Raw genomic sequence first — 24,595 nt, forward strand, 5'->3', positions numbered from 1 at the left:
CCGCGCCCCCCCCCCCCCCCCCCCCGCCCCCGCCCCCCTTGCTTAACCCTGTGTACTGAATGAAATGAAACTGCCATACCAGTGTGGACTCAGACTTGTGTTTTACCATGCACCAGTTTGATTGCAACAATTACTTTACCACTTCTGTCAAGGGGGTTTGTTCAATTCTTTAGAATACTTGCTTTCATGTCTTGATCAGTGTTGTATGGAAATATATTCTTCACAGAAAATATATGCTTCACAGAGGGTCAGCATTCTTAAGAGTGACGTTCTCCTTTTTCCACTCTACAGTGCACCAACACTCTACCAAAATACTGTCCTCTCTACTTAAGATGCAAAAGAGCCCATTCTCTTGCTGAAGGGTATATTTCTTTCAGGATAATTGGGTTGATACTTGGACCTTTTATTGATGATGTTCTTAGACTGTGAGCAAAGTCTTTCAGCTTTCTGGGACTGGGAGTAAATAAGTAAGATTGAGCTGAGTGTAAATTTGTGGTCTTTGAATTTGGCACTACCCTTTTGTCTTGAACGAGATTGAAAATTGCAAAACTGTATTGCATTTTACTGTTGTGATAAAGGTATGTTTGGTTCTTTTCTATGCAATAGACTGACAGAGCTGATATGGCATGTTAGACTGCCAGTTTTATACTGTACATGCTCTGAGCAAGGATCCTTCCCTCCTATGGATAACTGTCTTGCAAGTCATGCAGTTTCTCAATTGGTGAAAGATCAGAGCTGTTCTTTTTTTTGGTTTTGTTTTGTTGTTTTTTTTTTTTCTTAACATATTCCCAAGAAACATGAGGTATGGACATACCTGTAATCTAGTAGTTTGCATAGTGAAAAGAGGGCCACAAGAAGGAAATTTTCACTGGACATAGAAGGCAAAAAAAAAAAAAAAAAAAAAAAAAGGAAAAGGATGCCCAGAGAGGTTGCAGAATCTCCATTCCTGAAGACTTCCAAAATGCTAATGGACAAGGCCCTCAGCCAACCCATTGTAACTCCTGAAGTTACCCATTATTTAAGGAGGAGGTTAAACAGGATGATCTCTGGAGATCCCTTCCTACCACATTTCTTACCATGATAATATAATAAATAGTATAGTCTTGATTCTTAAGGAAAGACTGAGCTACTTATACTTATTTTCAATAATGGGTACTTTGTGCAAAGAGGAAGATTTTGGCTTAGAAGTATTACAGATAGCATAGGTCTTAGTTTTCATCATTGCAACTATAGGACTAAAATTAATCCTCACAACTTTATTGTGATTAAAATAAATAATGATAAAAGTAATTTTATCATATTAATGATAAAAAAATTGTCATTAATGATAAAAAGTAAAAAATGATAAAAGCCATTACCACAAAAAGTTTGATGAGAATAACTGAATAAAAACATTATGCATTTGAAAAGCATGATATATTCTGATATATTGACTTTTTTTTTTTTTTTTTCCTAAGGAGTAAAGCCCTCCATCAGCCTGCTCATGATACTGTTCCTACTGCAGCGCAGCACAGGGTGCTGCTTTGCTGCAAGGATTCATTGCTGGCTCAGTTCAATTTGTTGTCCACCAGGACCCCCCGGATCCTTTTCTTTCCAACCGGTGGTCCCCTAGGGTGTGCTAGTGCATGGGGCTTTTCCTCCCAGATTTAGAAGTGTGCATTTCCCTTTGCTGAACATGAGATTTCTGTCAGCCCATTTTTCCAGCCTCTTCAAGTTCTTCCAGGGGGCAGCACAATCATCTGGTGTATAAACTACTCCTTTAAGTTTGTATCATCTGTGGTTTTAGTTCTCTAGGTTCAAGATTTTCTGTAGCAAGTATGAGATCCAAAAAAAATATATTTTTGACTAGTTGGATAACACAGATTCTTGGACTTTGTATGAAACACAACACTACAAAGACCAAAGACCATAACAGTAAACTTATGCTTATTTTTCCTGTTTCTGCAGTTGACCATTTCTGCTTACATGGCTCTTGGGCATCTTTTTGAAGACTTTTATAAGATGGTCCTGGAGTCCTGGATTGATGTGGCCATGGGGTAAAAATAATTAGATAAGAATGTAAGGAGACAGGATATATAATACTTGATAATATGTAGTCCTGTGAAGTGTATCTCTGTGTAGAGCACTTCAGTTTGTATCCATCAAAACATTAGTACTCCAACAGCTGATTTAAAACTAATTAGCAGATGTGCTCTAATGATGAAAACCCTGATCACTGCATTCCCTGAACAAATTATCTGCAATACACTTCTTAATTTTGCATGGACTTTTCATTTACTTGTAAACTGAGAAGAGACAGTCTTCATTTGACATTTTTGTAATTGTATAAAAATGCACTTTCTAGATGCAGTATCATAGTGCAGTTAGTTACTCATTAGAAATTCTGTACTGAACATATAATCGATGGATATATGAACATTACATTGGATCTGTGTATGCTCAGTGAATGTACCTGGGATTCCTGGTTGTCTGTAGTAGTTCTGAAAGGTCAAAAATGTAAACAAATGTGAAAATTCCTCCATCTACCTGGACCAAATTTCCAGGAAAAGAACATCTTTTTTTGAGAAATACGACCTTATTTTTTCTTCTCCCCAAAAGCTGTTAAGTGCACAACTGCATAATTTAATAGGTAAGCATGAATGAACTGTAACAGAAAGTGCATAATAAGAGAGATTTAAATATATGCAGGAGGGAAATTTAAGCTTAATATGGTTAATTGGTAAAGAGATGACAGTTGTCACAAGGTAATCACCTGCCATCTGTTCTGAAGCTTTATAAACAAAACAAATCAAAACACAAAAACAATGAAGACATTTTCTTGATCAAGCAGCAAGATGATCTTTTTTTTGCCTGTATTTATTGCATACCAAATTTTTTGGGTTTTAAAGAACTAGTGACAGTTCACTTTAGTGTTTAGTATGGCCTGTGTGAGGGCACAAGGTAGTTACTTTCAATGATAGTCCGTTTGAATGTGGAATGAACTTGTGGTGGAGAGCAACCTGGTATAAAACCTTTTTTTTTTTTTGACTGCTTTTGAAGTATATCAACAATTTTTCTCGAAAAATTGAACTAAATCTATCATCACATAACAGCAGTTTGCATTAACTACACAAAATATGGTTTTATGTTTTGAATGGGAGAACCTTGTCTTGGTTCCCAAGTCATAATGTAACAATTTGACTTAGTAACAAAAATGAACTTTTTTTGAATTATTTTGAAGAAATAGCCCTCTATTGTGTTTTTATTTAAGATGAAAGCTTGGAATAGAAAAAAACCATATGGAACAGGTCTTACACCTCCAAAAGAAAGATGCTGACTGAGGCCTATAACAGAAACTATCATTCCATGTATAAAATTGCTACCATGACAACAGATCGAAAGAAACACCAAGAATAGTACAAACAAGAAGGTCCACCTCAAAGTTCATGGCAGTCATGGTTAAAGTTGTGTAAGCAATAAGTATCAAGAACTTAGGAGTTTTTAAAAGAATTGTAATTGAATCTACATTACATCTTGTTAGGATGGTACTGTGGTAAGTGGTAGGCTCACTGAGTCAAAGAAATGCTAATTTCACATGACTGTTTCGAATGAGGTGATTTTAGATGTCTTTTTTTCAGTCTGATATATTGGTCGTCTTCCATCAGTCATTTGGAGAGCGACAAGTAGGTTTATATATGACATGGGTTATTTCATGTGATTAAAACCTAATGGGGCAGTAGTTCTGTATGTTGAATTCACCTGCCTGATTGGTCTGTGTGTCTGGGGACAAGTGTGAAGGTCACTTTTACAAGACGGTCCTGGAATACTGTGGTGACTGAAGGGGGGGGGGGGGGGGCAGTAATAATGGCAGCCATTTGAAAGAGAATACTGATTTTAAGCTGTTGTGCAGAAGGTGAGTGTGATCTCTGAATAAACAATTGAGGAAATAATTAGCTGATTACATTATTGCATGTGCACATAGTACTGCCATGGATTAGACCGTTGATAGAGTATTATAGCCAGTTCTGATAGCAGTGCTGAAGAAAATGTTTGACAAATAATGAAACATTTAGGGAAGTTACAAAAACTATTTGTAATCTGCCTGGAAGGGGAAGACTTGAATTCAGTTGTTGGCTAAAACTAAACATTAAGGATGGCCTTGACCACAATCTAAAACTATTTATATGAAGAAAGTTTGTTAAGAAAGCCATCTCTCATCTATCAGAAAATTATATGTTTTGTTTGACAGCTGAAAGCTAAAGCTTAGGCAAAGTGAGGTAAGAGATTAGGTGCAATTTTGTTGTAAGATACTTCATTAATTTCTGGTTAATTTTCTTGGGGTTTTAATTTATTTGGTATTTTTTGTCATTTAGATTTAGCGATTGTAATGCTGCTTTTTGGCTTTAAGCTATGAAAACTGCCTATAATCAACCCAGTTTCTGTAAATGATTTTTGTGTTGCAGTTCATTTTGTATGTTGTGTTCTCATTCTGTATGCCATATACTTGTATCAACAAAGCATAACTGCATTGCAGAGTGACAAACAAGATATACTGCTATCTTGTTAATCATTGGGGTTTGGGTATTTGAAAGTTGGTTGGATAAAGTTTGTTAGAATACTAGCTGAATGTATTTATCAGAGTACTTGCCACTGAAATTAAGTGCTGACATTCCAAATGGCATTTGTAGATCTCAAAGTTATATCAGATGACTAATGCAAGTCGTGGCTTCATAGCTGTTGAATTTTCCACAACCTGAGGAAATAAACAGTGTCCTGATGTCTACTTACTCATTTATAGGGTTTTCATCACAAGCCTCAGAGTTGCAATTAAGATTTCTTTTTTTTTTCCCCCAGTTAATGTAATTTCTACAAAACCAGTGCAGTTTTTCACTTCTTTAGAACATTTCAGCATTGGTTTGTCCTCTCTGCTCCTCCCTCATCCTCTGACCCCTGGATGACTTGGATTTGTTAGTATTATATGAAAATAAAATTTGTTGTTAGAACAAGTTTACTTGTATATATGGAACCATCAGTGTTCAGTTCAGTGATCTATCATATCTATCTTAAGATCTTTTCTTGTTAAAAGAGGTCTAATGAATTACCTGAAGTAAATGTATTGGATTAAGTAGTCGTAGAAATTGCACTTTATCATGTTTTAACCCAAGATCTCGTATTTCTGTGGTAGTAACACCACTTGAATGTCATTGCTAACTTTGTCAATGGTCTTAGGCTACTTTATATGCTAGTGTTTGAGGGTGGGTAGGTTTCACACTTAATTTCATACAATGATTAGAACAGTACTATTTTAATCAATTACCTGAGGAAGTGATCAGATGTGGTTTAGGTTGTAGGGATAATACCAAGTTCTGGAGACTATATCCTAATCGTATTTAGTAGTAAGGTTCCTGTCATGAGAACAAACAGATGGAATTATTACAAGAAAAGAAATTGCCAGGTAAACTGAAATAAATTTTTTCCATACCATTAATTTGGGGAGAAATGCTTTAGGGTTTGCAGAAATTTAATAAATATGCATAAGGTGATATTTTGTGTTCCACATCCTTTACATTTATACTGGCTTATTAAAGATTTAATTAAGTTTTCTAAAAACAGAGAGGATGCAGTCTTGCAAAAAAACATAGATGACAGTATGGGTTCACAATAATTAGGGCTTTAGGGATAAAAGAAAGGGTCTCTACAATTAATGAATATTAAAGCAATGGCTGCTTTGAAAACTTACAAAAATGACAGCATTTTACTTACCACATCTGTCTCCTGTTTGTATTCTAGCCCTGGTCCTTCAATATTTGTGATAAATGGCATACCATTTACTTATGCAACTATGGATACTAAACAAAGGTTACAGAAGATATTTTACTTTCTTTTTTGTGTGTTAACAACTCTTTTTTGCCAGCTTCCTACTCTTCATTATTGTGCAGTGTCTGTCTTTGTTGTCCATTCATTTATATCTTAAAAACAAGTATATCTGAATGAAATTTGCTAATGTTTTCTATTGAACTAGCACCTCACAAAGCACTGCAAAAAGTCCTGTTCATTTAAATACCTCTTGAAGTCTGTTTTGCTTCAAGGTTCTAAAACCTTGACATTGGGTAGACAAGAAATGAGGAAAAGGAACTGTGGACCATGTTAACCCATGATCTTGCTCTCTTGTATTCTCTGTGCAGACATACATAAATGAGCAAACGAGATCTGTTTTATCTTCCTTGAGTAGCTTCCAAACTCCTGGGGGCAAGAACTGTCCTTTGTTGTGTGCTTCTCCAGTACCTCACACAATTAAATTCTGCTCCTTGACTAGGATTTCTCAGTGGTCTGGTTATATAAATAAGAGCAATACTGAAATAATAATTCCAAGCACAAAATTAATTAAGAGCATAAATGAAACAAACAATATTATACTTGTACCCTGAACGATATTATTTGGTCTATAAATTTTTTATCAAGGTAATATTGGAGAAGAAATATATTGTTCTACAGCTTAAAAGGTGTGTTCAATTGTGAGTTCAACACAGCTGCCGTAGACTCTTTTACAGGCTTTTATTTAAGGCCTTGAACATAACTTCTTGCTTCTTTAAGCTTTATATCACATATTAAAATTTACTATACAACCCTATGCTGTGGGTATGGCAGAAGCTTGCATCCTTTATGCTTATACTCTCTCAACCATTTTCCGGGTCTGCTTTCCTCCCTCTATTGTTGTTGATTGTGTGTTACTTTTCAAATATCTTCTGGATCTCCACTTCTTAGAAGAAGAAATTCCATGGCTTTCAGATCTTTCTTTTCCATCTCTGTGCTCCACTTAAAATTCCAGTGGCCTGATCTGCTGATAGTAAGTTGGTAGCCCTTTCCTCTCTTCTCATTCGTTTCCATGGGAAAACTGGGTACTCTCAGGTCAATGATTGATGGTAAAGGGGAAAAGAGAAAAAAGGAGCTGCTGAAGGTAGTATGGACTGTGAGGAAAGATCAACAGTTAATGAAGCTTGCTCTAAGTGGTTTCTACAGTTGATTCAGGAGCTGAATTCTCTGCAACACAGCTCTCCTTCAAAACCCGCAGCCTCTGTGAAGGCATTGCCATGCCTCTAGTACATAGGTCCTGGTGTTAATCTTTTTAAAATATACCCTTTCCTGATATTTCTTGCCTTCACTGAGTTTTGCATTTTAATTGTCTGAACGCTGGTTTATTTGCATTTGTTACTTCTCCCTGCCAGTCTGTTTAAATGCCATTTAGAAATAGCAGCAGAGTAAATTTTCCTCTTGTGTTAACTGTATTTTTTCAAGTTGAAACTGTTATGTGCCTCAAACAGGGTTTTTGTTTTTGTATAAATAGGAAGTTTTATTTTAGTGTTACAGTTTCTGGTAACTTATCCTGGAGACAGAACTGTGTATATGCAAAATGACTTAGTCATACTACCCACCCCCTTTTACAAAATGCTGGTAAAAAGCCATCTGGCCCACAAGCCCTGTCTGTTCTATATTATGAGATCTTTAAATACTCGTATTTCTGTGCTCTTATTTATCTTTTGAGCCATATGTTTGCATAGTTTTTGGAAAAGCTATATTTTTTCAGCAAAATAGTAAGTGTCTTTTCTCACCTTTTACCACAAAACATTAAATTAATGGATATTTGGCCAAACCCTATGAGCCAAACTAACAATATACCAGGCAATCAGATTATTTCAGTCAAGTCAGAATTCTATTTGGATTATGTGTATAAAGCAACCTATTTGTATGGTTGATTAATATACATGCAGTTTCAATCCTGCATATGTAAATCCATGTGTATATATAGTGCCAGAATATTTAAGTACATTATGTTTATTTTTTAATATTTTTTGTGTCCTATATTAATTTCATAATTTTATACATTTTATAAATGCATTCATTATTATAATTGTATTGTTTGGCAAAGTAAATTCAATTGAGTTGAACTACATTCTTGGAGAAGGAGATAAGTACTTATGTACTGGGAAAGTAAATTGGAAAGTAATGCCTCATGTACTTATTTTTAAATGTGATTCAGACCTAAAAGCTTATAGCAAATCATGTGGTGTTCTTGTAAAAGGATAGGTTTCTGTCAAATGGAGATAAAGTGTATTCTCCGTCTTTGTGTCTGTAGGGATTAGGACAGTAATTGCATCTAATTTCTGGTGATGCTTTCCCCTCCCTGTGGTCACTGATGTATTATTTTGCTGAAAATGTGTGGGGAGGAGTTGAAGAGTCTGCAATGGATTTCTTAAATCTGAATGTAATTCCTGTTACTTTACATTTCATCTCTAGGCTTGTCAGAATGAGAGGGTTTTTTCCATAATTGTTTTCTTCTAAATATAGATCGGGAAAAAATTGTGTAAATGTAAGTCAAGAAATTTATTTAGGCATATGCACATACATAGTGCTAATATTGATCTTTCTCCCCACCCGCTCCTACCTCCCCCCACCACCCTTCCAAAAGGGGAAGGAAATTCTGGCACAATGAATAGAGTGATTCTGTAGGAAATGTAAAGTTTTTTAGTGTCCAGTTCATGAAATATGAAACCCTGACTCCTTTGAACAACATGGAGTACAAATTGTGGCAGACTAAAGTTGGAGTGAGCTGATAAATGGTATCTACTTTTTCTCAGACATCTTTTTAAGAATGTAAGAAGTTTCAGTGATGCATATCTCCTATATTTAAAGTGATGTGACCAATGTGCATGTTCCTGGTTGGCATATTCCGAAGTAATAAAGTGATTTATTGTTTGTTCTTGCATGTTCAATGAATATTCACCAATTGTCTTGCTAAACATATTGACGAGCTTTGCATTTATATATCAGATCCTTTATTTTTTTATATTTATTTTTTTTTAGGCCTCTCTAATATCTTCCTCTCAAGAACACTTCTTGGTAATCTACCAAAAGTATCACCCTCTTACTTCCCTCCTGCTCCCTAAAGTAGCATAACCTTATCAAAGTTTTGACTGGTCAGTTAACTCACCTCTTAGGTCATATTTGTATATGAGTTTGTAAATTTAAATTGACAAATGAATAAATCAGAACTGTTCTGTGCTTTTTGGTCAGTTACTGCTTCAGTTTTCATGGGTTTCCCTTCCAATAGGAAAGTATGACTGTTCTAGCTTAGACCATTGTCCAAAAAATGATAGTGTAAAAATTAATAATGGCAAAGTATCCTATCTTTTAAGTAAAATCATTTGTTTTCATTTTCTGTCTGGATGTATTGGCTAGCTAACTTTGCTAGCTCATTATTAGAGTAAATGTTGTAGCATTTATAGGGAACTAGGGAAATGGCTTAGGGTCACATGGGAGAAAGTGCAGTACTGAAGGCCTTCTCACTCATAAAGGCAAACTTTTTGTAGGGAAACTGTTTCTGCAGATTCCACAGGCTATAAAATAAGGTTTCTAAGGTGCATTCCCCACCCCCCACGTGCTGATTTTTAAAGACTAGGTTGAATAGGAATTCAAAGTGCAGTGCTGGAAGGTGGCATGGTTAACTAGTGTGCTAATCTTGACCTTTAAGAATGCAGATTTCAAAGCTGGAATATTTAAGTGTGAGATAATAGGTTAAATTAGCTATAGTATATCTTTTCAGCTAGCTGCGAACCAAGACAGGACAAGAAGCTGCATAAATTTTATTCACCTATGAATGGATGTGTTCTTTAAAGATAGTGCAGCCTTTGACTTAAATAATTTTTCAGTGTTTATCCTTTTTGGAGTTCTTTTAAATACAAAGATAGTCTTTTCTACCTCAAAGTGTCCCTGAGATGCAAATGGTGAGGGCTTGGAGACTATACACTAGGATATATAATGTGTTCACTCAGTTCCTGCAGTGTTTTGTAGGAGTCGCAGGTTGGATGTGGACTAGGCTGAGTTTTGGCCTGAGCTGGTGCAGTTTCTGTTATGTCCTTACAACGATGGACTTGGGATCTACAGAGGACTTCAGAATATATCTGAGTGCATTTAGGTAATCAGGAACAGTGATGTCTCTTCTTCAGCTGAAAAAACCCCCACAAAAACAATTAGGGAAAGTGCTTTGCAGAATTATCCTTCTAATTACTTTCAAAGCACATCTCTAGGATAGATCTGTGGAATGTCAAATTTTATAGTCATGCTTTCTTTCTCCTTTTATATTTTTCATTATTCTACATCAACAAACTCCTTAAAGTCAACCAGAAAAAAACAAACTGCCAAGTAATTTTTTTTCTCTCCCTTTATTCTCTCTAAACTCCCTATGCTTCAAAAGTACGAGTGTTCTTTCTGTTTTCCGTAACTTTAGAGGCAGAATAATCAGTGGTCTGTAAAGGATCTGTTACAGAATTTAATCTTGACTTGTTTAACTCTTGAAATTGGCATTTACCTCTTTAGTGGAAGAATAATCTAGTATTTTTTTCTGGAAAATCTGCAGTTATTTTTAACCCTGATAACTCCAGACTTAGCAGATATAAGAGCTATCATTTTTATGTAGTGAGAATAGTAATGCTATTTTACATAATATTTATTTCTTTTCTACCATGTTTGTACATTGGGGGTTTAATCCTATGGGTGCTTGGGTTTATGGGTAAAACATGAACACCTGGAATTTTAAGGAAGAAATACAACTTGTATCTGTGGTAGGTAGTTAGAAGATGTTTCACTGTCTTTGGTAATAATAGTAAGTTTTTCCACTCTAAAGATTGATAACTGTTTTGCCTGCAGCTTTTCAACTGTAATCTTTGAAATTCTTGATTTGAACGTAGACTAGTTGGTGCATTTCTTATGTCAGAAAGTACCTGATTGGCTTGTCACAGGGTAGAAATTGTTTATTGCTTATCACCACCACATCTTTCCTCTGACATTAGTCTTTGAATTTGTTTATTATTCAGTTGCTGTGAAGAAGCAGATGAGAAATTTAATTCTGTTTTTTAGTTTCTCAGTGCACTGATCAACAAGGTAACCTTTCTTATTAATCGTAAAGGTGCCGGTATGGAATAGGTACTTGAGAATCCTCTTGGTATTACCAAAGAGGCAAATCTATTACATCTGCCTATGTGAGTTTTTTTGTTGTCGTTGTTCTGAATTTTGGGAGATGAGGTAGCCAGAGTAGTCATACCCATACCCAGAATGTTTTTCAACTAGATGCTTTATGTGGCCTCTAGATAAAACTAACTGGTCATTCTGTGCTTGTCTGGAGCACTGCATGAATAAGAACTCTGCTGATTTGTTGATTTAGGTAAAAGTCACTTTGATTCCTCTAAAATTATTTTATGTTATATACCCTCATTTTAACTGTCTGTTATATAGTAGCAAAGTAAGGTAAAGTACTGTTATATTTCTTGATGGAACAATTTAAAAAAATATTTTTTTCATTTCATATTCTTAGGGGGATCTGTCAAAATTATTTCAGTATATTTGAATGAGGTCTCATTGTTTTCCTGTTCAAGCAGTTGTATTTCTGATGACCAAACAGTGTTTACATGCCCTTTTAACAATGCCGTTTCTGCCCTTTTATTCCTCTTCATGCTGGCATGTTTTCACTCATTTAGATATCCAAAGCATCTCTGATTTGTATTGTATTTACTATTTATATTAAATTTTAAATGTTTATTGAATTAATTTGTTCTTAGTACTTTTTCTTCTAACAGGACATGCTCCTGCCCCTTCCCAGTCTTCCTTTATAATCTAATTCACTGTTAACTCTTGATACTTTTTCCATAGCTAGCAGTTCATAAGCTTCTTTTTAAAATAAAACTTGTTTTCTTTGTAGCAGTTTAGTCATCCTTCCGTACTTTCAGTGACTGATAAATACAGCATCTGCATTTTAACCTGGTGTTTGAAATAACTTTGAAAACTGAAGAGAAAGAAAGTTATTTTTTAACATTACCCATGGTTTCATTGTCTGGCTTGATCGCTGGGTAATTCTTCAGTGGTAGCACAGTACTTCAGGGCTTTGACAGATTAGTGTCTGTGTGGTGATTTCACAGTGAAGAGAGCTCAGCTATCAATGGCTTTGTAGAATGTCTCTCTAGGATCCGTGTTTGCAGAGAGTGAAATCTGGATGCCATTTAAGTTTTTCAAATTTTTTGAGAGAAAATCTGGTAATACCCTGAACTGTTGTTGCTCCTTTGCCTTTTTGCCCTGTTTAAAACTGTGATTTGCTTCCAGCATTCCAACAAAGGCAAAGGAACCTTTTTTTTCCCCCTAAAATTTCTAATATTTTATTCTTTAAAATTAATTTCCAAAGTGATTTACCTCTATGTGGTGTTACCATCATCGTTGCTATATCAACTTTGAACACAAAATCTTGTTTCATAAACATGCAGAGGAATGTGTAAGCAAGGGGTGGGAGAGGAAAGAGGAGTGGCAGTATGCTAATTTAAAAGCACTGTGTAAGAAAGGAAGGGGCTTTCCAGTAATGTAGATTTCTGAATTATTTTATCATGAAATAGGGAGCAAATACACTTTCAACAAAAAGGCAATTTTGTTGGTGTCTATGCTTATTTGAGTCACCTTTCCTATAGATTCTACTTGCTCTATAGAGTAGAACTTGCTTTGTACTCAATGAAGAACAAAAAACAGGATGAACAACTGTTCAGTAAAGTGATGTCTTGTCCTGCACATCCTTTAAATATCATGCATTTCATCTAATGCTCTGAAATTGGAAATGTTCTCAGGAAGGGCTGAGGGAGCAGGGACTGTTTGACCTAGAGAAGGGTCAGGAGGGATCTTAGTAATTTATATAAATACCTGATGGGTAAAGTGTAAAGAAGGCAGAGCCAGACTCTTTTCATTGGTGCACACTGACAGGACCAGAGTCAGTGGGCACAAACTGAAACACAGGAGGTTTCATCTGAATGTCAGGAAACACTTTTTCACTATGAAGATGGCTGAGCACTGTCAAGGCTTGCCCAGACAGGTTGTGGAGTCTCTCTCCTTGGAAGTTCTAAAAAACTGTCCTGGACTACCAGCTCTAGGTGGTCCAGCTTGAGCAGGGAGCTTGGACTAGTTGACTTCCAGAGCTCCCTTTCAACCTTAGCCATTCTGTGAATCTCTGAAATTTCTCTAGAGTTGTAAATGGAACCTACAACCATACTAGATAAGAAAGGCAGACTCTTTTCTTCATGTTCAGACTTGACGTTAGTATTCTGTTTGCCTGTATTGTATCATAAAGAAACAACAAATTCAAGTTAATGTTGACTTTGTTTTATTTTCTTCCAGTCTTTCTCTTATGGATACAGAAATTATTACAGGACAAAGTCTTCTGAAGAAGGGTTTTGTTTGTTTGTTTGTTTGTGTTTTTTTAAAGGATCATATTATGTAAGTTATTTGCATTTGTCCCTGGGCAGCATCTCGTTCTATATAAAATACTTGAGCTACATACTATGATATGTACAAAACAATTTAAGCAGCCTGATCCTGGATTACTGTGTTCTTATAGCTTGCCCTGTAGAACTATTTTTTTTAAATAGATCTCTTTATTTTAAAGAGACTTATCTAAACAAAATAATTTGCAATAAAATTGACAGGGAACAGTTGGTTATACATCACTGTTTGGAGAAATGTTCAACTTATCTTCACAAATAGTGCTTGAGAGTAGTCAAATAAGAATATAACTCAAGAAAGAGAGACCTCGCTTTTATGTTTTCAAAGACACTTTGGACTCTAGCCTTAGGAAGTAACAGAAAAATGACATTTGGCATGGAAAAAGAGAAATGGCTTGTGTCTTTTTGTACTATTGAGCCTTTGCTTTTTAGTAGAGAAATGTCATTTCTTCAAAGGATCTAGGTAGTTTAAATAAGGCTGCCTGCTGATTTCAGCAAACACTAAAGAGGTTAAGTGAAAAGAATAGGATCAAAAGTTACTTTATTTTTAAAAATAAGCATAATGTTAATAAAGTGTCCAAGAAGTCAATATTCTTTGTAACAAGGGAAGGGTACACGAAGTGTATAATAGTTCTTGAATGGCTTTCAGTAGTTAATTCTCCACTGTAAATTCAGACAGGCTGCTGAATGCTGTGAGATGAGTATTGCAGCAAGCTAATAAAAAAATCTTGGGGAATGTGTGGAAGAATTCCTGAAATTTAGAATGGCAATATAATAGCAATTAGTTTAAAAGGCTAAGCTAAGTTTAGTCTTATCTAAAACTCAGAAATATTTGAAAATGGCATGCTGAATTAGTATATTAATGACACACATGCCTTGATAATCTGTAGCTGTGAGATGTGTTCCTGGATTTATAGAGTTTTTATTTGTGCAATACTAATTGTGCGTAGAATTAACTTGAAGTATCTGTTTAAAAATCATAAACTTAGCACTCTAAAAGGTATGGTCATATCCAGTTCCCAGGAACATGAAGGTTCTGAATCCTGGAAAAAAATAGACAGACATTAAAAATTGGAAGGTTGATAATTTTATTGAATGTAAATACCTGTGCAGAATTATGTATGCTTTTTAACTTTTTGGGGGATCATTTTAATATATTGCTAAGGATTTTCCCCCCATCTTTTAATCAAGAACTTCTGCAATATTTTTGCTAGGTCACCCTTATCACAACCCTGAAATGTTTTCCACTGAGGATAAATGGAACTTTTTAAGCCTTGCTGTATGACAAGTACTCTTGGAATCATCCTGGTTGTCCTATATTATGCTCTCCTGAGACCAATATCCTTTCAGTGTAAAGGTGACCTAAGCAAAATGTACTTTGAGGTTTAGCTGATGCTTTTGTTGTAGCGTATTTCCTCTACTTCATAATTCATCCTTTTGATATTTCTCATTATGTTTTTAATTACTTCCATACTTACATACATTAAAAAATCCCCCAAAACCGACAGTATAGGAAAAGCCTATAGCTGTATAAGGTGTCTTACCTAGGCTTATTTATATAAACTCAGGTAGTTTAACTTGCATTTATTTGATGCAGTACAGTAGGGATTCTCTTTCCTGAAGTGAACTGTGTGCTTGTTCACAATACTAGAATGCTACTCTGTAATTCATATTGTTGACTTGACAGATTTTATTTAAATTAGGTGAACTTTATGGATATGTACCTTCATTAAAAAATAAAATCTGTGACAAACTTTGAAAATTTTGAAAAGTTTTAATTACAAAAAAGATGATTTTTTTATATTTTGAAAGAAATTGCCGATTTTGGATTGTACTCCATTGAAATTGAGGACAAAATACATCCATGTAAACCATTATGAGGGTTACTTTCTATCTTATGTTTTCTACAGTGACAAAAATATTACTGTTATAACTTTCTTGTGTGATCACAAAATGACAGCTCGGTATAATAGGAAATCACCCAGATTTTTCTTAAATTGCTAATAGAGCCACTTATGGGATAAAATAAAAAAAAAAATACAAAACACCTCATTACTTTTAGTTCTCTGTTCATTTGTTTACTCGGCCTTAAAAGGACATTTTTAGGCTTAATACCAAAAAATGTAGGCTATTTTGCATAAAGATGAAAATCAGTGTCTGATTCCAAGAAGCAAATCCTCAGTCACAGCTAAGTAACCTCAAGTCAATGGAGCGTAATATCAAGTCAGTCACAGTGTGCCAGCTTACATGGCTCCTCGATTATGTAACTTCTCAATTCCTGTAAATATGTAAATAATCTGAAAGGGAATAAAGTATCCTAAGAGATTTATATAAATATATATATATACACACACACACACATATATATCTATACACACACATATATATATATACACACACATATATATATATATATATAAGTGGTTAGTGATATTTACGTTAACTTACGCTAGGGATTTTTTGTAGGTTTTGGTTTTGTTTTCTTTTTTTAATTTTATTAAAAAACAGCCTTTGAAAGATTATGGAAAGTTGAAGAGGAGATGAGGACAGGAAAGGAAACTTTTGCAGTACTGATGCAGCTGTTCTCCGTAGAAGAATTAGTTTGTGACCTTACGACTTTACAGAACAGATTGTATTGTACTTCTGATGCCTACGGAATCTGATGTAAATATTGTTAATTTCTGCTGTAGAAAAGTATGTTTCTGACTGGAATATCCAGATACTTAATCCTGCAGTTCTCCATTAGACATAGAGTTTCTTGTGAATCAAGAAATGACATTTAACAAAGTTCATTAGTTTGACATGACCCATGGTTTTTGTTCTCGATTTATAGAGAAGTTCAAAATAGGGAATAAATATTTTGGATAAAGCTACTGACGCTGCATGTCTTTTATATAAAGTGTACTCCTCTTCTAAGTAAAATATGTTTTAATTTTTTGCCAGGTTCCACAATAACCTAGGAGGTGTTGGAGGGAAGAGTGAAGATCTAGGCAGATCAAAGAAATTACTCTTCTTTAGCACCTTCAAGTCCATGAACCATGTGAGGTCTTGTGTAGAAGGCTTGTGCAGAAAAGTAGTCATCTATCTTCTCCCTTTTTAGTGTGTAGGGATATTATGTAAACGTACCTGAGTACATGCAAGTATTGTTTGTCAAGATTTATGAATGATAAAACTATTTTTGGATATGTTCAAGAATACTGATATATTGATAGTGTGAATTACATTTATATGCAGGCATCAGATGAACAAGGGACAACAGAGGAATGAACGACTAAATTTAAATAGGCTGTAACAACACTTTGAATGTTAATTCCACTGTCTTTCTGCCATTAATGTAATTGAGTTAATAATTACAGTGAATGCTCATCAAACATATTTTTTAGAGGAGGTAACTACTATTTCTACAGCATACTGCTGAAAAGTAGTTTCTCTTTACTAGTATTATTAGTTTAAAGACTAAAAAAGTGACTGTTCAATTGGAATTTAAGCTACATACATCAGATTGAGATATTTATGAGATACTTTACATGCCTTATCGGTGCAACCTTGTGGATTTTTTTACATTGAGTTTTGTCCTGAAATAATTACCTACAAAGCTAACATTTCTTGAGGTCTTGATGCACCTAAGTGAACAAAGCAGAGTCTTTATCTCAAGAGTGATCATTCAGTCTACATTAGATGGTTTTGGTAAGATACACATACAGCAAACATGGAAGTCAGGCCGCCTCATTTTTTTTCCTTTGCAACATCATAATTTAAGAAATATTCAACAAAATCTGTAGTTAATTTATCTCCAGTAGCAAATGTAGGATCAAGTCATTAATTAGAAATTTATTTCCTTGCTTTATTTCTTTACTACAGAAACTGAGAAACTTGAACTACTGGACTGAATTTGAATTTTTCATCAGGAAAGGGGAATGGCTTGGTAACAACCAATGCCTCAGCCTTACTAGGAGTCACCAGTAGATTGAGTCCCTGCCTAATTTTTTTGAGGACGTTTCCTAGTACTGGTATCTCTTCTTATGGATCTTGACTCTACCTTCTAGAGCTGAGATCTTCCATGTTCACGTCTAGCAGCATTCAGGAGGTACCATCTTACATCAGAAAGAGCTGAAACTTCTTCTGAAACCTAGGGCTTAAGTTACCCGTGTGATGTTTTTCTGACTGAAGGTAAAGTAAATGAAAGGAGGTCTAAAGAAACTTAATTCAAACTAAATTTTCAATAATGTAAACCCATCAGAAATATGTATATATGATAAAGACAACTGATAAAACTTCTGTGAGAATCAAGGAGAAACTTCCCTTTGCCATACTCCAGCTATTTTGCTGTTATGTATATTTTTCAGATCAACAAATGTGAATCAACAAGTATTTCAATCTTAGGGGTTTTTTGTTTGTTTTAAAAATAAGAGATTTTCTTGAAATTTTCAGTGTCATCCGTTGAATAGCAGAGCAAGGACCATTTAGGAAAATCTGGGTGGTGTTCTGGTTCTTGGGTTTTGATTTTCTTTTCTCCAGAGAGATATGGTTTTATTTGGGTCAAAAGAAATTTTGAAAATCTGGCCAAGGAAAATTAAGTCAAGTGAGGCAAAACGTGTGTATACAGGGTGGTTGTTATTGTTGTTTATGCTTTGTCTTGTAGGCACAGTGTCTTGGGAGGCTGAATAAATAAAGCTGTGCTTTGAGTAGCTAATCTGCTAGTCACAGAGCATGAAAGGGAACGCTTGTAGATGCCAAGCTCTATTGGGTTAAGCAGCAGAGAGGAGATATGGGGGATCACTGGGAAGCAATCCCTAATAGGGAATTGCTTCAGGTAGAGATGCCAGAAGGTGGGCCTGCCAGCATCTTCTGTTTCATAACTTGTCACAGTTTGTCTGCATTTTTGACAGGTGGCACAGTTGTTTTAACACATCACTAGAAACTGAGATGTGTAATAGATAGGCTTTTAACTTTAGCTTTGTTCTCGTTTCAATGATATGGACGACTGCAAATGGAAAAATCTTTTGCTAGCCATATGAAAAAAAGCAAGATTATTTAGAATTGCTGTCCCAAGCAGCTTATTTCAGTGGGGCTTAGCGGGATTGAGGTCAAAATGCCAAGGATTCTGCCCCTACTCCAGTAACAAAAATAATTTTCATAGGTGATCTCTTTATGGAGAAATCCCTGTCCTAAATAACTGTTTTCCTTGTTGCATCAGAAAATTTCTGCATTCTGGATTTTCTCAGTTACATTTTTAGGCGTTATTTATTTTTGAAAAAATGCTCGTGCCATGTATTTTCACTTGTAACAAAATAATGCAGGAACAGCAAGTAATAATGTAGTTCTGATTGGTTTACAGAAATTAGCTTTCGTGTTGTTTCCACATGTATATCATAAATGTTCTTTTATCTTGCTTGTAAGCATCAGGAAATGGGAATAAATAAATGGCACATGGCTGCCTCTTCACCCATTGATTTAAATGTTCCTTATGCTTTTATCAGTAGACTGTTGTCTGTTGACCCTTTTATAGTTATTTGCACCAAGAAAACTTGAACTTTACTCTGAAAGGTAGAATTTCCCTTCTCAGATTTATGCTTGTGGGTTTGAGTTTTTTTCACTGTTTAAATTAAAACAGTCCCATTGAGTTACCAGCATAAAGCTAGTGAATGTTCAGAGGAGTTCTGTAAATAAATGAGTTTAAATAAATGTAGGGTCTTTAAACTGTTTAGACTGTGGAAAGGAGCAGAAGTTTAGCAGTGTAGGGCAAAAATGAGATAGTTTCTCATTTTCTGGATGTGAGTACCAGTTGTTCATGTGTCTCAGTCATCACAAGATGTGTTTTGTCCAGTGGGTCTGATTTAGTCATCCTCTCCTATTTCCAGCTTTTCTCTGGCAGAAGTTTCCCCAGGGGGTGGAAAGAGGCCAGTTAATAAAATTTTGTAAATGTCTAGAATCCTAATGGAGATTCACTTTGGCAGTTTTATGTATGATTTATACAGTTTGATGGTAAATGGTAAAAGAAAAGTACTGGAGGACACATTCAGTTTCAGTACCTTCACGGCAAGAATAATTTGGGATATATCATTGTCTTTTCCTAGGTGTTAATAGATTATTATTTTCATTATTATTCCATCAGGATAATAGGGAAAATTCTGCCTTTTGTTTCTAAATGTTTTCTGTCAATTTGTTTTTTTCACTTTTCAACACTGTTCTTTTACGTGGGAGAAAGTTTTTGACTGGAGGTAGAGCTCATAGTCACACCTTGTATTCAGCAATCTGTTTTTCTTTTTTGTATGAAAAATGATTGCCTTTTTGACCCAAAGCTGAAGTAGGCAGTTGGAATGTTGAAATTTTCCATATTTCCTGAACATAGATATTCAGCTTTAAAGCAAAATGCATATCTAAAATGGAAAGTCATTTAACATTAGATTTATTTCTTGAACTTCATTATTAAGTGAGATGAGGAAAAGGTTGATAAATTACTCGGCAGCATACATTGTATGAATGTTTACAACAAAACAATATCAGATCTTCATCTATCTGTAAAGTGTTATGAATCAGAAAGCCATAAAATATAGGCTGTTCCACAGACTTCATTGCAAATTCTAGAGCTGTCAGTCCCAAGATCTCTTCTATCAATTACTTTGCAAAAGGAGACTTTCTGGAATAAAGTGGACTAAAAAGTAGTAGGATATCTAAGTGCAGCCAGTTACCGAAGAGAAATCTGGCCTATAGCAGAATATTTCATTCATCAAGCTACGCAATGATAACTTTCTATTTGAAAAAAGTACATTCTTAAGAATCCAGCAAAGCAGGTAATAAAATTGTACCTAGTGACTTTATACTCCTGAAGTACTACTTAGTTACCTAAGTAAACATGTTACTTAGTTACCTTAGTAAACATGTTAGGTTAGTTACTTGCTTGTTACCTAGTGCATTTAGAAAAAGCAAAACAAAACATACAAGTGGTTGAGAACATTATGGTGAATCTCACCATATTGCACAAGAGCTATGTGAAGGTGATGTTATACATGGTTGAATCTGAAGGAATCAAGACAATTATTTATTGGCCACATCTTCCAAGTAAAACTTTGTGTAGGACTTCTCTGAGTAAGACTCTTCTGGTATCACTGATGATTTTGTAGAAACAAATTATATAGCAGTAATAGAGCTGGGTTCCCACGCCCCCCCCCCCCCCCCCCCCCCCCCCAGTTTTTTTTTCTGTCAGGATCATGCTTTTGCTTTAGCACCCTTAACAATACTTCATAGGTTTCTGTTTCTTTTCTCTGCATAAGACCTATTCTGAAAAGTCTTTGGTCTTTTGTACCAAGTAGGATGTTGTGCATCCTTCCTGTGCTAATTTAAAATTAATGTATCTTTATCAGTTTTCTTTGTTTTATCTTTTTGCTTCAGCTATTAAAGCTTTTGGAAATATGAATACGCATCACTTTTTGGCCCCTTATGTTTTATTATGCATTACCAGGTGGAGTGCCTCTTGCAAAACTAGTGAATCTTTTGAAATGAACAGAAAGATTTAATCCAGGTACTGCTAATCCAAGGAAATTTTACAAATGCATAGGTTTCATTTTTATGTGATCTGCTTTATGGTTTGTTTTAAAGAACAGAACTTACAAAATATCTTTTTTAAAGTAAAACTACCAAAAAATAGGGCTTTTTGCAGAAGAAAAGCTGTATTGATTGATTCATTGGTATTCTCTTGACAGACAGAATTGTAGTCTCTTCTTTACTTTCGTGATTGCAAATCTCAGCTAAATTCTTAGAATAGTAATGAAAACCTAAAAGGGTTTTTTTGTTATTATTTAAAGGCTTTATACGGTCAAATAGATGTGAAATGTGGCTGTTTCAGAACTGTTCATGATTTACACTGATCAAAGCTTCTTCTTGACTCAGAACTTATGACGATGAGCTGTGCCTTATTAGGAGATCCAAGGGACGTCATCTGCTAATTTTTAAGATGGAAGATCTGACAGGCAAAATGGAATTTTCCTTTATCCTTCTATTTCATTCCTCCTTTCCCTTCACATACCTATCTTTACTCTTATTTATAGCCTTACTGATTTGTCAAAATGTTACATTTTTTTTTCTTTAAAAAACCCAAACTCCTAGAAAAGCTACCTTGTCTCCTTGCTCAGTGGTTCCTGCACAGTATCTGAATTTTATCCTCACCTTATGTGTCTTGATCCCTTTTTCTCAGAGCTTTCCCATTTCATTATATTTTGTTAAGATGGTTTATTCTTCTCTTCCACAGCAGACCCTCATCAGTTTGTATACCCTTTCACTAACTCGTGTATTTTGTAAGAGTTCTCACACCTTCCTGTTTTCTGAACTTAGTTTCTCTTTTGTTTGGTGCTTCCTCTTCACTTTCTGTCTCCGTTTCTGTCTGTCCCCCTTTCTGTCCTTCCCACCTTCTCTCAGCACTCAGCAACTTCACTGAACCTACATAACTCAGGAGACTAAAAAGTCTCTGCTGAGCATGTGTGACGTCAGGCTTACTTGATAAAAAAAAAACCAACCCAAACTAAATAGATTTTCATAGGAATGTTAGTTAATGTATTTAACTTGAGGGCCATCTGCTAATATGTCTCATAGCCTGATTCTAAATGCTTCATATGTTGGAATGCTTTCATGCAAAAGAAAAGCCACACACAAGGAATTTTTGGTCTTTCTTATATACTTCAGTCAAAATATTTTGGGCATCTCAACCTTGAAAGCAACTAAAAGTGTTGATCTCATAATGGAAAGTGCCTAGATGGGTTCATAAGACAGTGCACTCTGATCTGTAGCAAAATACAAAACTTACATTAATTTAAATTCAATATGATACATATTTGTAAGGAAATTGTGAAGGTAATAACTATTTTTCTTTGTAGCTATGTTTTTCTTTGGTCTTAATATCTGAGTGACTGTTAGTATACTGCTATGATTTTTACTAACAGAATAAATATAACGCTGCATTTTCTAAAATTTTCAAATTTTACTGAAAGTTAAATGATTGCTGTACTTTTATCTTGTATTTAGATAATCAGCCTTACCCCACTCATTTGCCTTTGGTAGCAACCTGTTTATTTCATTATATGTATCCTTTCTAAGACCGCTTTGGGTTATTTTTTTTTTTTTTTAAGTACTTAAAATCTACTTGTCTACATAGAAGACTAAATTGTGCTATAAGCTATATGGAGGTGCCCCCAATCTGCTTAAGTCCATAGGTGCTGTGTGCATGCAAAGGCAGAATATGTGTACGAAGTCCTTGAAGTTTAAGCTTAAACCGTGTTCATCCTTGTCCTCAATTACAGAATCTTTTGGCTGAGAAGGTGGAACAGCTGATGGAGTGGAGCTCAAGGCGCTCGGTCATCCGCATGAATGGAGACAAATTCCGAAGATTTGTGAAGGCTCCACCTCGTAACTATTCTGTGATAGTGATGTTCACTGCTCTCCAGCCGCAGCGGCAGTGCTCTGTCTGCAGGTAATCTATACCTTAGTGATCTTTTTCACCTTCCTCACCACAGTTTTCAAGTGTACATTTTAATCAATGCGCAGTACACTGAGTAGGATTGGTCTTTGCGTGGGATAGATGCTTACTATTTAACAGGCTCATGTGTTTGGTCACAGTGTCTCTTCAACTGCCTTTTAATCTATATGTCAAATTTTAGTCTTCCTAGTTTGGGTTTTTATTAAATTACAGTTGAATAAAATATACACAACTGAGGAAGACTTTCTCTTTAAGAAATCTGCTGTATTTTGTTATCAGTTGACCCTGATCTTTCCAAAGACGTTTTGTGTCAGAAGTGATTCGTTACCATTTAATAATATGACATTTCACTGATTTCTTCATTTAAGAGATGTCCAAGGTTCTGATAAAGAAGTGAATTACCCTGTAATTTCACAGCTTTAGATAGTTCCTACATGCAAGCATATTTTTCTGTGAGGACATGCTTATTGTGGAATACTGTCTGGCACCGCACTTTGTTATGTTTTGGTGGCTCCTTTTAGAATATGTATTAAAGTGGCTCTGGTATTCTAAGTTCAAGGTCTTTCTCTGTAAGTTCCTAGCTCAATAAGTTAATCCAAAATTGACTGTTATAGACATGGAAATTGGGCCAAGGGACTGAAAGGTAGTCATGAACTGAATTACCTTAGTAAATCAGAAAGTGCATTAATAAAACCTTCTTCAGTCAAAATATGCATTTGCATTAGAAATTGTGTTTAGTAATAGATTTGATTATTCTGCAGGGAGTTCTAAACAGTAATTAAATAGGCAGCAAAACACTTCATAGAGCTATGTAATACATAAGCTTTATATGAAGAAATGTCATTTCTTGGTTTAAAATAGGTGCACTTTGAAGTTGGGATATATAGCGGCTTGTTACATTTCTTAGGTGTTGGAATGTGACATTTACAATAGAAACTAACTTGTGTACCTGTATTCATATACAGGCTTTATTACATTTTTTAAGTAGATTAATTTTAAGTCATTGAAGTCAGCTGGTCAGTTTTGAAGGCAAGTATATAAATTGCATGCCCAAGAGTTCACCCCTCTACATCTGAACTGTGAAAGACTAGGTACAGATAGTTTCAAACATCCTTAAGTCAAAGGATTCTTTTCTTTAAAACTTGCAGCACTTTGTTGCTGTTATTTCTTCTTTGTGTTGCTAGAGGTTAACTTTTGGAGATGAAATAGGAGTTGAAAGTTTACCATATTGTTTTGAATCATTCCTTATTTTCCTACCCAGTAGATAAAAGTACAGGAGATGCACTAAGTTCAGCTATATAAGGGCCAGTGTATTCATTGTTATAATGGCCATCACAAATTCTTTGCCTGTGTTATATACAGCTCTTTTGTGGAACATCTGAAAACAACATATATATTGCCATTATTAAGGGAGTTAATATTTTCGTACAAATGTATATTTTTTAAGGAAGTTAATTTTGCTTACAACTATTTATTGTTTCCTGTATTGAAAAACAGCTTATAGTCTTTGTCCTGTAATATGCCAGGCTAGCCATTCATGTACAGAAACAACTCAAAATCTTTAAGCATAAAATGAAGGGAAAAAATCAACATACTACTATCAGTTGGGTTTGTTTAAATAAATGTGAAGTTGTGATCCATTATTTCATGTGAAACAAAATGAGTTTAATGATGTTGATCATATTGCCCATAAAACCATTATCAGGAAAACCGACATTTTCAAATCAATGGCCAATTAATGGACAGGAGCACTGAAAGGATATACAGAACTGAAATGCATGCATTACTTTATAGTTAGCTTTTCACTAGCCAATTTGCCTAAAGGAAAAGTGGATTTTTA

General features: G+C 34.9%; 1 protein-coding gene across 2 annotated transcripts in view; it reads left to right on the plus strand.

The window, feature by feature from the left end:
* Window positions 1-24,595, plus strand: part of TUSC3 (tumor suppressor candidate 3) — a 138,069-nt gene that overhangs the window by 26,173 nt on the left and 87,301 nt on the right. For both annotated transcript variants that reach the window (XM_055797818.1, XM_055797817.1), the window contains exon 2: window positions 22,580-22,749. In XM_055797818.1, coding sequence (XP_055653793.1) covers window positions 22,580-22,749 — 170 coding nt within the window. The remainder of the gene's footprint in view (window positions 1-22,579; window positions 22,750-24,595) is intronic.

Source organism: Falco peregrinus, chromosome 2 (assembly GCF_023634155.1).
Source record: "Falco peregrinus isolate bFalPer1 chromosome 2, bFalPer1.pri, whole genome shotgun sequence".
NCBI lineage: Eukaryota > Metazoa > Chordata > Aves > Falconiformes > Falconidae > Falco > Falco peregrinus.